General features: G+C 33.0%; 1 protein-coding gene across 2 annotated transcripts; it reads left to right on the top strand.

Annotated features, from left to right (window-relative positions):
- Window positions 1–195: 195 nt before the first annotated feature.
- On the top strand, window positions 196–18,013 carry LOC111051299. Of its 2 annotated transcripts, none has more exons than XR_005571747.1 (6): window positions 196–353; window positions 1,137–1,304; window positions 2,490–4,550; window positions 5,568–5,791; window positions 8,220–8,420; window positions 16,254–18,013. XR_005571747.1 is itself a non-coding variant. In XM_022337779.2 (6 exons), exons 3-6 carry the CDS (start codon window positions 4,064–4,066, stop codon window positions 16,335–16,337), a joined length of 996 nt encoding a protein of 331 aa, XP_022193471.2. In that variant the 5' UTR covers window positions 216–353; window positions 1,137–1,304; window positions 2,490–4,063; the 3' UTR covers window positions 16,338–18,013. The 2 variants fall into 2 exon arrangements, 1 of the variants encoding a protein (XP_022193471.2); XM_022337779.2 differs by having other exon boundaries at window positions 216–353.
- The last annotated feature ends 148 nt before the right edge of the window (window positions 18,014–18,161 follow it).

Here is an 18,161-nt window from a genome sequence, read left to right as displayed (position 1 = left end):
TGTATACCAACATAATGCTAAATAAAAAACTATCTAAAGTATTTCAATTCACTAAATTTCAGATGGATTTGATATTTATTTGAAAAATTCACAATATTAAAAGAGATTTTTAAAATTATATATGTGATTCAATGTTGAAAGTAGAACGTATGCATGTGTTCATCTACCTAACCTTTAAAAATGACCGTTGATGGCGGCAAAACAGTGGAATTCTCTGGTTTGACAACATACTTTTCTGTTCTGTCTTCTGTGAATGTAAATGTGGTGTATTGTTTTACACTCATAATAATTGGTTTTGTGGTTGGTTTATTACCCTTTTGTGACTCATTATCAGATCTTAAATTAATTAGCTGGTAAGTAAATAACAATTATAATAGACAATTATTCCATTTAGTCAATGAAATTAAGTTTTAATAGTTTAGCCTACAACAGACATCATGAACTTATAAGCTATTGTTTCGTCTGAAATTAATAAAATTATTTTTCAGAAGAGTCTCGTAAATAAAGTTTATTGTGAATGGATCATCAACGAATTAAGTGATAATATAATATTATTTATGGAATAAAATCTTTTGATTTTGCTGATCAATAATATTTATGGTCAGCAACTTAGTGCTTGCTTACGGTAAGGGCTTTAAAACTGCATTATTTGTTGACATTTGGTGGTTGAACGTTAGAACATTGCTAGAATATCTATTTTCTTTATTAGTAGTCATTCTATTAATAATTTTTATGTGCGTCAATATTTTCCTCCTTTTGGCTTTCACAAAAAACTTAGGTATATAGCCCAGCTGTATACTTACTATCTTTGTATATTTATGAGCATTATCAGTTGAAATATTTAACAAATTGATTGTATATGCATACGGTTGCGATAAAAATATTTTATTAAAATTGATTATTATGCAGAGGTTATTAGCTATCAAGACTAAAAATGTCAAAGCATGATTATTTATTACATCTTTGAAAATTTTACATGGTGGCTTTTACAATAACTAAAATAATGATGTCTCATAACTTGATGTAATGCTCAAGTATAAGTTGAATTTTCAGTACCTAATAACAAAGTAAAGAATGTATTAAAAATGTTCTTGTATAGCATTTTCATCTATTTTTTTTCTTTTAAAATTTCAAAGTGCATAATGGAGACTGATGTTGAAGATTTTCCGATGGAGGATGACAACCAATTCTCATTGGAAGAAATGGAGAATGCACTGCAAAGCAATGATGGTGTTCAGCTAGAATCAAGTAGCAATAAATCACAAAAATCGTTACCGGTATTGAAGGAGTTGAATAGTAATCCTGTAAGTTTCTTCTATAACATCTCATAAAAATAATATAACAATTTTTAGTTCATTGTTTGTTATTCTGAATTTTAAAACTTTGAATGAACTCAATAATAAATATTAATTGAGTATATTTTCTTTGTTTACAATCGAATTCATTAACTATGTTTTTTACCAACCGAAATAAAATAAACCGCAATAACTAAGTTAAAAAAACAAATAAATAAAAAAACCGCAATCAGCTATTTTCAATCAGCGGAGCTACCTATCATTGTGTTGATCTCTTACTATAGTCGATCGCAGCTGGTGCATTCCAGCATTAATAGCATGCACATAGCATACCGGTGCAAAACGTGTGACCGTGATGGCAGCGGCAGAGTTTTTAAACCGTGTTTGACTGGTTGAAACCGTCGCCGTCACTGTCATGCGATCCGCTTCGGTGTGCGCAACGCTCTAAGGTGATCAATACTTGTTCTCTCCGTTTAAAACAAGCTAAATCATTGATTAATAATAAATTTAGTCCAATATTTTCACATTCTAGTCGATTTTGCCTTATTCATTCTAATTTAACTATGATAATTCTACCCTCATACTGCATAATTCTAAGTTTGTGGGTCGACAACGGCATGCCGATCTGCTTTTTACTTGAGTGTAACTTGGCTTTTTGTATTCATCGGTATGAAATATCTAGGTAAATGATTTCAAGTTTTCTAACTTACAAATCGCTTGTATATTGTAACATTGTCAATGTGGGAAAAAATTTTGGATTATTTTTACTCAAAGAAATGTAAGGATTCCTTGAATATTTTCTCTCCAGACATTTGTACTTGTTGGAAATCCAAGTTAATAAGAGTGAACAATATTTTTATGGTTCATTCACTTTGACCCTGTTAACGTGAATCATTCTGTACTATACAATATGTTATATAAGCTAGACGAATTTTTATGAGAGAAAAATGAGTGTTTTTCGACTGATCTTCGTGTCAAAAAGTAGAATATTATGTCCTTCTCAGACACCTTAGTCAGCCATTGTTTATGCATTCTTAATTGTACATTTGTTGACGTTGTCTCTTGCCGTCGTGGTCTTCTGACAAAAAATATTAGTATTTAAGATCAGTTCTCAGATTTAGTTATAAAATCCTAGCTTATGTTTGATTGATTTTAAAGAAAATAATGAATCAATATTTGTTTTTCATTTTGTAGGCAAAACGAGTCAAACGATTGGTTGCCAATAAACCCATGTATCGTCAACTCTCTTCTTCGGACAACTCCGAAGTGAACACTTCCAGCAGCAATAGTTCAGACAACATTGCCAAGCAGCCTGCGCCGAAAAAGAAGAAGATTACGCGTCTGAAAAAGCCGTTAGCCAAGAAAACCAAATACATGGACAAGGAGAATATCTCTGAGAATGCATTGGAAAACAACAACAGAATGGCTCTTCTGGATAGAACCAACTCTTCAGAAAGGCTGCTCAAAATGCCCAAGGATGCGAATAGTGACAAGGTTGTCACCTTTGCCAAGGATGGCAAGGATTTGAATGCCACTGAAAAAGTTGTCACAGGTCCAGTGAAAGAAGGGGTAACAGAGAAACCGATCCCTGTTTACAAACAGGATCTAGGTAACATGCGGTTAACTCCTCCTCCGGTAGACAATAGAATGGACTTGTACGAGTTTGAAATCGACGAAAACGAACAACCCGTCAAGAAGAAAGCGAAGCGGCAACCGAGAGCTGTGAAAAGTCGCAGGAAAATCGCTAAAAACCCGGTGAAAAACGTTTTGCAGAATATTGTTGTTCCTGAGCGCACAATCAGTTTGAGAGGGGACACCACTGTTAAGGAGAACAAGTCGAAAACATTACAATTTGGTAATGTGAAAATGAACATTGTTTCACAAAATAAAGAGTTCGATACCTCTGATGTTCCGGTGATTTTTGAACCAGAGGTTCGTGGAAGGGACCAAAATCATTCAGTTCATAAAGTACATCCAGCAGTAAATCATACCGTTCAGCAATCTAATAAAAGCGACGAGAATTCTAATAAAAATGTCAGAAAATCGATTTTAGGAAACGGGTCAATTCTAAAAGTCACTTCGAGAAATACAATACAAACCAAAAAAAATCAAACCATCCATCGTCCAATTTTGCAAACTCGTTCAGTGAATCCTGCGGCAAGCACGTCTCTGGCAAACGATTCAACCATTGATTCGGAGGACGATTTTCTTGGATTTGATGATGTACCAGTAGTTGAAGTTCGCAAAGATAAATGCAGTTTATCGAATGCTAATCATTCAGTTCATAAAACCCATCTAACAGCAAATCGCACGGCCAACAAATCTCTGATAATCGATTCAAGCATTGATTCTGAGAACGATTTTCTTGGATTTGATGATGTACCAGTAGTTGACGTTCGCACAGATAAATGCAGTTCATTGAGTTCCAAACATTCAGTTCATATAATCAATTCAACACCAAATCGCACGATGAACAAGTCACTGGCAAATGATTCAAACATTGATTTTGAGAACAACTTTGGATTAGATAATGAACCAGATGTAACACTAGTTGATGTTCACAAAGATAAAAACAGTTCATCGAATGCAAACCAATCAGTTCATAAAATTCATCAAACACCAAATCGCACTGTTCAGCAACCAAATAAAAGTGACGAGAATGGATTCGACAAGAATTCAATAAAAATGCCAGCACATCGTGTTTAGGGAACAGATCAATAAGAAAAGTCACTTTGAGAAATGAAAAACCAGATCGATCAGTTGAAGAAATGAGAAAACAGAATCGCGCGATCCATCATCCTATTTTGCATATTCGTTCAGTAGATCCTGCAGCGAACAAGTCTCTGGCAAACGATTCAAACATTGATTTTGAGAACAATTTTGGATTCGATGATGAACCAGATTTACCAATAGTTGATGTCAGCAAAAATAAAAGCAGTTCATCGAATGCAAATCATTCTGTTCATAAAGTCCATCCAACAACAAATCGCACCGTTCAGAAATCTAAAAAGAGCGAAGCAAAATTTGGTATCAGTAACAATTTTGGATTCGATGATGATTCAACCAATTCGGTCATCGTTGACAAAAATAAAACCAAAACATCGAATACATCCACAGCATCTACTGCAAATACATCTATTAAATCTACTTCAAATACATCCCTCGCATCTACTTCGAGTGTATCCATCAAGTCCACTTCTAATGGCTCCATTTTAAATGCATCTACGACAAGTCTGGAAAATGATAAGGCAAAAAGTGAGTAATCTTCTATTTAAATCCATTGTCTAAATAAAATCATATAATTCAATTTTCTGATAAATTTCGTGCTACTTGAACTTGTTTTTCATTTGAAAGCTAATTGAACTGATAATTTACTTTCATCTTTATTGTACTAAATCTCTTATTCACTTGATAATTTTACATTCCATAGACATATAATGTTCATAAAAGAACATTATGTCTTAGACATATAAGTTCTGAAAATTAGTTTTATATAAGATTAAATTCGCCTTAAGAGATCTTATTTTACTATATTGGAAATTTTACAAAGTGTCATGTATTTCAGAGATTAGTTACAGCGTGTTTCAGATTTCCTTTCAATGCTGTATTTTCAGATTTTTCCATTGCGCATATTACCGTATTACCACTAGTAGCAAATATTATGCACAAGTCTGAGTATATTGTAGATGCTCGGTTGCACCAATCAGGATGAACTAAGCTGAATTTCTATGAAACTGAATTGAACTATTTCCGTTAAGGCCTATGTAACCTAGTAAAGATGCTCCAGATTTAGGAATTTTTCTTGGATATTTTCCATCTTCAATTTGAACAGAGAATAGTGATCGAGGATCAAAATTGATGTCTGACCTTACTATATACCATTTTTAAGAGTAATTCAATTAAACGTGTAATATTGAACTATTTTTATTCCATTTCAACTCAATTCAATGCCTGCCATCTCTTATTAATATTGATTTATTTCATGTAGTTATAATAATTGTTCTCTACTTAATCTTCTCGGAAATTCAAATCAATCCACCTTTTTCATAATGATTGATTATTTTGTAACTTCCATTCTCATAATTATTAAAAAAATACAATACAGTATCATAATGTTTTTCCAACTTTTATTTTCGATGATAAATGTCAAGTTAACTATGCTTCTTTTGTGTCTCACATTCAATTTTTCAGTTTTTTTATCTTGATATTTTATGTGTCTGTATAAAATAATTCATAAATCATTCAACACGTTTTTGTGTCTGTCTATTGCAGAACCAGAAGTACAATTCAATGATGTGATAAAGCGATTGAAAGGACAGTTGAACATCACTGCTGTTTCCACGCCTGTGTCAACCAAACAGACAAAACTGAATTTCAGCAGCTTCAAAAATAAGAGTACAGTCAGCAATGAGTCTGCTGCTGACACTACAATTTGCTCTCCGATCGCTCAGCCGACTAGTTCGGGTAATTTGGGACTAACACCTACTTTCTTGAAAGTGAGTATCCTTTCTACGTATGGATGAATGAATAAGGCCGGTTACAGAGCTCGACCGACCGTCAGTGCGTGTTTACCATCCTGACCATACGCATCCATAAATCAGTTTTACACATTCAGAGCTCGATCGACCGTCAGTGCGTATGCACCATCCTGACCATACGCATCCATACATCAGTTTTCCTGACTCACAAAATAGACAACTTTACAGATTGTTTAATTGCAGCTTATTATCTTCGTAAACGAAAGATTAAAAGACGTAGATATCAAGTTCACCTGATTGTCGCCCAAAGAACATTTCAAAGAGTATTTAGTACCATTGGGTACATCATTGCTTGGGGATGAAGATACATTTTCAACTACCTCAGAATGTCCATCAGAAATTTTGATGAGTTATTTTGAGCTTGTATCACCATTGGGAATACTTGCAGTCACTTTAAGCTACAGATCAAATAAATGTAGATAATATTAATAATGTATGCTTTTTCCAATAAAAAATTTAGAAATGATTAAAGAAATGTATAGAAAAACTCTGAATTTAAATATGACGCTATTAATTGAATTCATTCATTATGCTATTCAATTTAATATCAGCTGATTGTCGGGCAGAGGTGTCAGAACATTGGTTATGTTGTGATCGGGCTACTGATCAGTACAGCTCTGAAAGCTTCTATTTGTTTCAATAGCGCGTCAGTCTACCGATGGAACGGATGCGCACGAGCTCGACCGATGGTCTTCGTACGCAGTGTAAAACGCATGGTCCTGACCGTGCGCATGCGTGCCGTCAGTCCTGCTCTGTACGGATACATGGAATATCTATGGAAAAGACAAGCGTGACTGACGTACGCACTGACAGTTGGTCGAGCTCTGTAACCGGCCTAAGTTTAAATTTAATAAATGGAGTTTTAATTCTAGTAGGATTTCAAGTGTTGGAAATAAATATCAAGTTGTATTCTCAATCCAGTGATTGTAATTTAGGGTTTAATGGTGTTTGAGAGCTGATATTGGAACAGCAGAACAGTTCACAATAGCTACCTTAGATATTTGTCATAATACTAAGGAATTAATTATTATTATTATAATTGCAATATCTCCGTAATTTCCATCTATAATACTAAGGCCCGTTTTCCAGAACACATTAAATGAAATACACCATTAAACCTATAGATTCAATATAGGTTGAATGGTTCAATAGATTCAAGTTTCCTTCAAACCGACTCTTATTGAATCCAATGAATCATTAAATCTTAATGATACTTAATAAGTGTCGTAGAAACTAGGCTCAACTGAATAATCACAGTGCGTGATTCAGTGTTGAAGAAAAGAGTTGACAGCGTACAGTAGTCATTACTTTTATACGCACAAACACAAACTTAATGTTTCTATTATTGGCTCTCCTTTCCATTATGAGTGGCACCTTATTTGAACAATGCTAGCGGCGTTTTGTGTCCCCCAGGCTTGAGCTATTAATCTGGAGTAACTAAACCGAATATGTGACTGGTGACAATAGTTCCTTTGTCACTAAATGCAATTTGGATCAAGTATTTATTCAAAGATAGATCAAGATCAAGGTATCTGTTCCAAGATAGATCAATATCAAGGTATCTATTTCAAGATAGATTAAGATCAAGTATCAAGATATAGAACAAGTATCTATTTCAAGTTTTCAGTATAGATCAAAATTATTTTGTAGTAAGATATGCTTGATGTTTTCTACTACCGGATTTTTAACTTTTTTATTCGGATTCTCTCCACTATCTGATCCTAATCTCTTTTCAATATAATTTGTAACATTCAACATATTAAAATTTTGGAAGGGGACAGTTTTGGGCTGACCCTGTTGACTCCTTCCCGATCATTCATTTATGATTTGTGTATATTTTCAATGTAAAATAAATTGATTATTTATAATATTTAATATAACCCACTTTATACAGGTGTTTATTGTTAACTACCTGATATTTTACATTGGTTTGCAAAATAATTTGGAACAGATTATATTTCAGGTACTGGTAGTTACTAACGAGCTTGTGATGTTACACAAAAAAGCTCATTTTCAAGATTCCATAACTTTCTTCTTCTTATTTCCCTTTTACGATACAAATGACACTAATGTAATAATATTGGTAGTTGAAATAATAATGCAAATCACGTACAATTCCTATACAATTTTAGTTAATTTAATAAATATGGAAACTGTAAATTTTGAATTTAGATGGCTTAAGTTAATTGATCAATAATTTGAAATATTTCACTCAATTACCACTTAAACGATATAATATTGTATCAAATTAATGAATGAAAAATAAATTACAATTGACAAATTAATCTATGAAATTAAACTTGTCATTTGTAATACATAATTTAAAACTTCTAAACTCCTTCCTTTTTCTATTCTCAAAATGATAATTTTCTTTGTGTGTTTTTAGCCACCAAGGAAATCGTACACGCACACACCGACAGCGAAGAAAGTAGTGCGCTTCGGCACTTCGTTTGCTGTCGATCAGAATGAGATGAAAGACGACGATGAGTTGGCCAAAGATCTGTTCGAAGAAACTGTCAAAGAAAAGCCGGCTCCCAAGAAAGCTAACCAAACCTATAAGAAGACCAGCAAAGCTGGAAAGAAAGAGGTTGGTATCCTTTTATAAAGAACTAGCCGTCAGGCTCGCTTCGCTCGCCATACCCGTCTAGCCAGGGTGCTCCGCCCCCTGGACCCCCGACTGGATCGTATAAAAATAAGATCAGCGTAGTAGGGGTAAAGTGAGACTTCTGGAGAAAAGCTGCCCCCAAGCTGCCCCCAAATCTACCCCAAATCTGATTCTTGGTTCTAACCTTGCCCAATCCAATGTAATCTGATCTAACCTAACCTAGCCATACCCCTAATCTCACAATAAACCTCAAATGAAGATTTCCCACTTTTTTGGAAAAAAAACCTAGATCCAGCTTTTTTTATTTCTTGAATAACTAAGAAACCGTTAATTTTACAAAAAATCTACAAGAGTAACTTTTTCCAGTAAATCTAATAACGAATCCATTGACACCCCATTTGTCAAGATTGAACAAAAAATAAGGATCTCATGGAAAAACTAGATCCAGTTTTTTTTTATTTCTCGAATAACTAAGAAACCGTTAATTTTACAAAAAATCTACAAGAGTAACTTTTTCCAGTAAATCTAATAACAAATCCATTGTCACCCCATTTGTCAAGATTGAACAGAAAATAAGGATCTCATGGAAAAACTAGATCCAGTTTTTTTTATTTCTTGAATAACTAAGAAACCGTTAATTTTACAAAAAATCTACAAGAGTAATTTTTTCCAGTAAATCTAATAACGAATCCATTTGTCAAGATTGAACAGAAAAAGTAGATCCAATTTCTTGAATAACTAAGAATAATTTTTTTCAGTAAATCCATTATTTGTCAAGGGATCCTAACTCTGAAACTGAGCAACAAGCATTTTTATGTTGAGACCCTTCTTAAACCTCAGCACTAAACCCCCCCCCACCACCCCACAGGGGGGGGGGGGTGCTGGGGGCTTGACCCTCTGCCTTTAACTGAACTACTTGAAAACTCACCTCAGGTTGTATTAAACATTTATTATAAAAATAGATCATGAGTGTTGATAAATTTGGTCGATATTTGTATGATAAAGATAATAATAGTGATATTAATGTTGATATCAAAAATTTGATTCAGAATTTTTTCCATTTTTTACAATGTATACCATTAGCTGCTACTTTCATACCAAACATCAATCTCAATAATGAAAAAGAATGGAAGTATATGACTGATCCAAACTTAATCCAACAATTCTCACTTTCTTCTGGAATCTCTTTTAAAGAATGGTATGAAAAAAATGTAATAAATATAGGTGAAAAATCTTAGGTTTAGGTGAGTACACCCAGAAAGAAATTGTAGATGTAGGTGAGTACACCCAGAAAAAATGTAGGTTTGGTTACCCAGACCAAGAACATTATTCAACTTTAATGAAAAATCTAAGCTCATATAAATAGCACAGTGAGTATTTTGCTTTGAAAGAAGCTGATAAATCAAATAATAATATAAAATGCTTTAAAATTAAATTTGAAGAAAATGGTTGGAGATCAAGACAAGAACAATTCTATAAATTAATGGGATGATGCTGAAGGTAAAATATTGATACATTTGTAGATAATACTTTCGATTTGAATATTGTCTAGTTCTTTGTTATTTTATAGAAGATTTATAATACTCTTTTTACTGTTCCACTCAGTGGTGTATATTCAAACTCATTATCATAGAGGATTAAACAGTAGGCACTGGTTTTTTCTGAGAAATTATCTGTTGTTTCCAATGTCAACTTTATGTCTATTGCACCAGATTTCAATAGTTCATTTTGCTTACTACAGTCTATAACAACCAATGGTGCATATTCATCAAATGTTTTATACTCAATTGATGTACTGCTGTTATAAGGATAGTATTCATTTTGGAATTCAGAGAACATGTGATACAATAAATGTTTATTACCAACAATATTTTCATAGGGGAATGATTGAGCATTTAAATAGAGATTAACATTGTTCAGATTACAGAAATCGAAATGTGACCTGTTAGCAGTTATAACATTTTTCCTATTCTTTTGAAATCCAAGAATAATGAATCTAGGTTTCAATATGTTTGAAGTTGTCTTAACTGTCCATTGAAGATTAGTAGTTTCAGGTAATTGTGGAAATTCATGCAATTCCCATGACCTGAATGGAATGGTAATTGGTATATCACTATGTGTAAACTCAGCAGATCAAGACGAACAGTGTCAGAAGCATGTATATAGGGTACTTTCCATTGTAGTTTTGTAATATCAATTTTCACCGATTTTGCTGTCTCTGATTCAATACAATTTAAGTCTGATGATGATCTTAATAGAACAATTTCCTGACGAACATTTAATAGAACTTTTCTATAGTCTTCCATTACACCTAACCACATATCCAAAGGAATGCAAAAGCAGAATTTATCTAAACTTTTCCATCCAGTCAACTTCCATCCTGCATTCTCCATAATTTTTTCATTGAGTTTTGATTGACGTAGATAGTTTTTCATGGTTGTTGTCAATCCTACATTACGTGTGCGATCAACTTCAACCCCTCCCAATTCATATCTGATTTCATCAAATAGGTATGCAACTCCATTATTGATAAGTGAAAAGTCCTTGGTTTCAACATCATTCTTATCTTTCACTTTGATTTCGCCTTCAATTATGAGAAAACTCCTACTTGGAAGTGTATAAATATCTTCTTGTTTCAAACTAATTCGAATTTCATCATTGTAATTAAATGTCTGTTGAATATATGGTGTGTGAGTGATATAATCATATTTGGTAATACTCTCATCAAGATGTACACTCTGATCAACAAGTAATATATCCGACTTGACTTCTTTCTTATACATTTTTATTATATATTTTTTTCCTTCTCAATACAACCTGAGGTGAGTTTTCAAGTAGTTCAGTTAAAGGCAGAGGGTCAAGCCCCCAGCACCCCCCCCCCCCCCCTGTGGGGTGGTGGGGGGGGGGTTTAGTGCTGAGGTTTAAGAAAGGGTCTCAACATAAAAATGCTTGTTGCTCAGTTTCAGAGTTAGGATCCCTTGACAAATAATGGATTTACTGAAAAAAATTATTCTTAGTTATTCAAGAAATTGGATCTACTTTTTCTGTTCAATCTTGACAAATGGATTCGTTATTAGATTTACTGGAAAAAGTTACTCTTGTAGATTTTTTGTAAAATTAACGGTTTCTTAGTTATTCAAGAAATAAAAAAACTGGATCTAGTTTTTCCATGAGATCCTTATTTTCTGTTCAATCTTGACAAATGGGGTGACAATGGATTTGTTATTAGATTTACTGGAAAAAGTTACTCTTGTAGATTTTTTGTAAAATTAACGGTTTCCTAGTTATTCAAGAAATAAAAAAACTGGATCTATGAGATCCTTATTTTTTGTTCAATCTTGACAAATGGGGTGTCAATGGATTCGTTATTAGATTTACTGGAAAAAGTTACTCTTGTAGATTTTTTGTAAAATTAACGGTTTCTTAGTTATTCAAGAAATAAAAAAAGCTGGATCTAGGTTTTTTTTTCCAAAAAAGTGGGAAATCTTCATTTGAGGTTTATTGTGAGATTAGGGGTATGGCTAGGTTAGGTTAGATCGGATTACATTGGATTGGGCAAGGTTAGAACCAAGAATCAGATTTGGGTAGATTTGGGGGCAGCTTGGGGGCAGCTTTTCTCCAGAAGTCTCACTTTACCCCTACTCAGCGTGCTCGCGTCGCTCGTCAAATTACTGAGAAAACGCAGAAAAGCTGAGAAAAACGTTGGAAAAACGCTGATTTTGGGTGTATCTTTGTCGTTATTTCAAATTCCTTCTAACACAACATTATTACACCCCAGCTGAGCTTCTGTAGTAAATTTGAACATTTTCTGTTGATTTGTTCTCGATAAAGCTGAGAAAGCGCAAAAAGAACGCTGGAAAAACGCAGATTTTGGGCGTAACTTTGGCGTTATTTCAAATTCCTTCTAACACAACATTATTACACCCTAGCTTAGCTTCTGTACTAAATTTGAACTATTTCTGTTCATTTGTTCTCGATAAATCTGAGAAAAAAAAACGCTAATTTTGGGCGTATCTTTAACGTTATTACAAATTCCTTCTAACACAACATTATCACACCCTAGCTGAGCTTCTGTACTAAATTTGAACATTTTCTGTTCATTTGTTCTCGATAAAGCTGAGAAAACGCTGGAAAAACGCAGATTTTGGGCGTATCTTTGACGTTATTGCTAATTACTTCTAACACAACATTATTACACCCTAGCTGAGCTTCTGTACTAAATTTGATCATTTTCTGTTCATTTGTTCTCGATAAAGCTGAGAAAACGCTGGAAAAACGCAGATTTTGGTCGTATCTTTCCAATTTTTTCCAAATCCGTTCTTAGTGCGCCTCTAAAGAGCCAATAATTTTTATCTTCGAAGTTATCCAACCGATCGCTATAAAAATCGGTAGGTATGTTCAAATAAGAGAGATGAACTGTAGAAAAATATTCAACTTTGTCCTATTCGAAAATTCAAAATGGCGGCCATTTTAAAATTTCAATCCAAAATTTATTGCGGGAAAACGGTGATAGAGAAATTTACCAAGAACAATTTTTTTTAGGAAATTTTATTTACAATCAGTCAACACCAAAAAAATGAGAATCGGATAAAGCATAACAGAGATACAATGAAATGTGTGTTACGAGGCAGCAAAACATAAATTACTTGTAAATGGCAAGGAAGCCTACCAGTCTATATTAAAATCAACAAGTGTCAATTCAGCGGTTCCACACCTTCAACAGAGGGGATAAAGATGCGCACTTTTGCTATGTTCACCTACTAATTAGTCCAAATCAAGCTGAAAAGTCCAAAATTGTGTCACAATACCCCCTTCAAATGTCATTATCAAACGACCAATTGTTGCAGCAATGAAAATTTCATCCCCTACATTAAAGCTGCTGAAAGGAAAACTTGGAATAGTGGAATAATACATCATTTCAAAGAGAATTCAATGATCTACAAATCCACGATAAGAATCAGTTTTTAAGATGCATTGTTGGAGAGTTATAAGCTCTGAAAGAGCAAAACATTGGATAACACACCTTCAAGAGCGAATATCTGGGGAACTGTTGGGAATATCACAAAATTCCATAAAACAAAAAGAGTAGAAAATTTATCAAGCTTCATTTTTAAATAGTTACTACTTATGTAAGATGAGCGCATTGTTCTCAATATATGAGTGTGGAAGCAAAACGCTGAAAAATGCAACTTTTAAACCACCCTCATCCCCTTAGCTCATGAGTTAGGAATGGGGACTTTTGATAAATGTTCTCCTCCTAACTAGTCTCAACAAAGCTGCCAAGTCAAAAATTTTGTTTAAAACATTCCCTCCAAATTCCTTTGTCAATTTATTGGTCTATTGTTGCAAAAATGGAGAGTTCACACTCAACACTAAAGCTGCTGCAAAAGGTCTAGGGAAATTCGTAAAGTGTTAAATTATACATCAAATTGAAGAGAATTGAATGCTCTATAAGCTCATATGCAGCATGGATTTTTCCCATCGATTTTCAAAAAGTTATAAAAGCAAAAATAGAAAAAAAATTGTAGCAAACGTGTTTTTATCAAAAATGTCACACCTTCAAGAGCGGATATCTCGAAAACTAGAGGAGATGTAAAAAAAGTTGTAGATTGAATATTGTAGGAAATTATGTAAGCTTTAATTTGTTGTAGGAGAGTCAAGTCCTTAGGATACTTAGTTTTTGAGTTTTATGCGAGAAACCAAAAAATGGTACCTTTAAACCACCCCCACCCCCTTAGCACAGGGGGTAGGGGTGGGGATTTTGATATGTTTACCTCCTTTCTACCCTTTACAGAACTGCGGGGTCAAAAATTGTCTTCCCTTTGTACCCTTTTTTGAGCATTCATTGCCTGTACTATACTCCATATCCAGAACTATTTTTTGAATAGATTACTTACTTGAAACTGGTCTCCTTTGCACAGTAATCATTGCACAGAATCATTGTGCAGAGGCTTAAACGACCCCAATTTATAATCTTTCTCTATCCTAGCACAGTGGAATAGGTTGGCTTGTCTGCCTTCATGATACATACATTTTTTGATGAATTTCGTGAGCCAAATATTGACAGTTAGTTCTGGGTTGAATTTCGAATTTTATTCCTTCATAATCCAAATCAGTAACTTCTGATACATATATTTATTTTTTAGACTACTTATTTTTTATATTTTACTAAGTTATCAATGGATCTCTACTTGAGTTTTACATTAGTGATAGGTACTATGTGAATAACATACTTATTCACTACATCACTGTGTTATGTTCTCCTGCATTCATCGGGAGATTCACTTGCAACTGTTAGCATTGAGTAAATGGGGCGGGCCATTGGTGTTATTTGTAAGAAATTCTGACAGTTTAACCTTCCGGCAGTCGCGCTGTCGTAAAAAGTACAACAGTGTCAGTTTTTTTGCTGCACAAAACTATTGGGGTGGTGTCAGTGAATGAGTCACCTATGCATTCCAAAACTTTTCCCCCATCACTCCTCTGAGTTGCAGTATCAACCGAGCAATGGTTCAGTCTTTAGGTGCCATTTAGTCGCGACAGTGCATAAGTCGCACTGTGCATAAGATAGGGAAAGACTGTATATGAGGACTGTAAACGAACCAATAACACAGAATTGATGGCTTTGCTTGATGTACCTTATTGGGCTATGAAATGGTAATCATTCAAATGTTCATAGGCATAAAATAATCCAAGAAGATGGAAATAGTTATTTGTGCAACTAGTGCGCAAAGTGACAGTTTGCTGCACCGAAAGAAACGAGGCGAGGGCGGAATGGTTTCTTGAGTGCAGCAGAGGAACTTTGCGCACGTATTTCACATTAAGTTTTTCCTACAGTTACCATTGAATATGAAAAGTGGGTAATTATGGGTAAAATTGCCTGAAATGCATCAAATGTTTTTCTGTGTGATTTTATTATTGATAAAAACCTTAATTTATTGTCAAATTGAATAAAAATATTGTCCTCGGTTATAATATATAATTAATAATGTGCTCGTTGTGCTTCGTTGCACCTCTGCCCACTATAGCAGCCCAGTCACTGTTACCAACTTCATTTTGATTTTGCTGCACTGTTGCTCCATATAACCTACTAAGTATTTTGCGTTGCCATGTTGCAAATCTGGAGTGCAGAAAAATTTTTCCCGCACTAGAGCGGAAAAGTGATTCTTTGCGTTCTGTAATCAGTGCAGCAATGGCCACTTTTCAACGTAACTGTAGGAAAAAGTAATTATACAATTAATTAATATGTTTTGACAGTAAACAGAGTGCATAACACTTGGAAAATTGGATGTTGTACAAAATACAACACCGGAAGGTTAAAGTGAATTTCAATATAAGAATGTATGATTGTAACTGAAATTCTAACATAAGTTACTACCTGGAATTGATTTTTCTACTTTTTACTTACAATCCAGTGTATACTGTTTTATGTCTGCATAACAGATTAAAAACCACTTATAAGCAAGCTAAAATATCTGTTCATCTTAGTTTTATCAAAGTCCATCATAGCATGCTTTTCATAGTGAGTGGAGTCAAGAACAAATCATAATCAATTTGTGAACCAGTGATTTGTATAATATTGTTAAGTCTCTTTTCTATGAATTATCTATTTAGTTGGGTCGGGTGGAATTACTACATATTTGTGATTTTGTGGCATCGACAATCACAACAGTAATAACGACAAGAAATCGTAATATTGTAGAACATAATATGTCATGAACTTTTTTCATATTTAGATGCTTTACTTTCGATGTTTTTATAATAATATGAGTATTATTATATACGATATAATGGTTTATAATTTTTTTTTCATTTCAGGAGAAAGAAATTGAAAGACTGGTATCTGCAATCAATTCTCAGTTCCAAAAAGTCGAGGAATTCCAGCTATGCGTTGAGAAGTAATCACATTCAACTTCACTTGTAAATAAGGTCAATGTAAATATTCTTGAATCGTATTTTTATTCTTGTACAATTCCTATAGATTCTTATCATTCATTCAAGTGATATCTGTAATTTTCATTGTCTTTGTGATTTAATATTATCAATATTAGTAGAATTAACTTTTTATGGATTTTTCTTATTAAAACTTTCAACGAGTCATTATTATTCAAGTTTGTTGTAGTTCATCGTCTTATTTGTTAGAATTTACTGCTTTTACTAATTTTTCTTTTCGTTCCCTCATATATCCTATTTTCTTAGTTTGTCATCTTGGATACTGCTCATGTTTTAGATGGGGTTTTCAATAATATGAGTGACCTTCCCCTTACTTTTTGGGTTATTAGTGACGATTTTTATTACAATTTGTTGCTTAATTCAAGCTCAACTTAAATTTGTAACATCGAAAAATTTGGAACTTCATTAAAAAAATTATTTTAATTTTTTTCAAATTATCAACTATTCTCAATTTTAGAGCTCTTACTTTACCTCCTAATCATAATCCAATTCAACAAAGAGAAAAAAATCGATTTGTAGTTTACTTATGTAAAACTTTTGCCTGTAATATAATCATTAAATTAATTAGTATTATCGTATGATAGAATGACGTTAGTCTCTCCTACTTTTTTATGTTAATAAACTAAGTATATTATTAAATTTTAAGTGAAATGACTCCTCAAGTAGACTGATAATTCTAATTTTTAGCTGAATACAACAAATTGTATTTGATATAATTATTTGAGGGAAAATACTAACCTCATGCACTGTCACATAGTGAAAACTTAGGCTAGAATTCATAAAGTTGACAATGGCTCAGTTTTTACGTATTTTTACAAACAGAAATCACAAGTTTTGAAATTAATGTGCATTTTTTACTTAGCCCAATGTTAAGGGTTGATATTTTATTTTAATTGATATTATTATGAAAACTCCACTTCCTAAAAGGATATCCGTTGCACGTTTTAATGCTGGCAGACCATTAAATAAGTACAATTTTGAATTTAGATTAATATTGAATTAGCGTAACTGCAATTTGTATTACTATACTTTTTTTAAGAATTTGTTGTCCACTCGAATTGAGTATGAAGCTGATTAATAACGTTTTAATTCAGTTATTTTTCTATCATTTGGTGATAATGAAAGTATTAATTCTTCATAATTATCATCTATGGTTTCTCATTATTGTCACTTTTTATAGGTGTTTTGTAATAATGAAGTTTACAAAATTACAAATTAATTTATGTGATTAAAATCTGATTTTGTGAATCAAACTCTGATTTTAATAGAAACATTTATAGGATACGTATTGTAAATAAGATAAATTCACTCTCTAGGCTTGAAAATTTATGTATCTGTAATTTATATAATCATAATTTGAATTTTAACTTTATATTCTATATTCGCAATGAAAAAATGGGAATTAATTTCCCTTACAGTAATAAAGACCCAATTACAAGATTATCGGAAATTCATAGCTCATGATATTCATATGAAATTATTGTATATATTCAGTACCTATCGGAAAAACATGAAATCTCCTGAAAGTTCAGTACAGCTCATCAACTCATTTCTTTGAAATTTCTGTATCAATTTATATTTGTTCTTTAAATCTAATGAAAATCTAATAAAACATTGAGAACAAATTATTTATTATTTTTACCACCTTGGTCCTTGGAAGTCTTATAATATGAAAAATCACATATTTCATTCAGGTATCGATTCTATTATTAGCCTATATTGCTGTTGGTCTTTGAAAATAACTGGTTGTTAGTGTAACTGGAAATTCTCCTA

The sequence above is a fragment of the Nilaparvata lugens genome, chromosome 7, assembly GCF_014356525.2.
Source record: "Nilaparvata lugens isolate BPH chromosome 7, ASM1435652v1, whole genome shotgun sequence".
In the NCBI taxonomy this organism is placed as follows: Eukaryota; Metazoa; Arthropoda; class Insecta; order Hemiptera; family Delphacidae; genus Nilaparvata; species Nilaparvata lugens.
The sequence above is the reverse complement of the archived record's forward strand: the minus strand, read 5'-3'. Positions and strand labels throughout refer to the sequence as shown.

Bases quoted from the DNA above. Each gene is read 5' to 3' on its own strand.
- LOC111051299 (XM_022337779.2), top strand. From the start codon at position 4,064: ATGAGAAAACAGAATCGCGCGATCCATCATCCTATTTTGCATATTCGT. The intron at 5,792-8,219 runs GTGAGTATCCTT...GTGTGTTTTTAG, and splicing joins TAACACCTACTTTCTTGAAA to CCACCAAGGAAATCGTACAC. The intron at 8,421-16,253 runs GTTGGTATCCTT...TTTTCATTTCAG, and splicing joins GCAAAGCTGGAAAGAAAGAG to GAGAAAGAAATTGAAAGACT.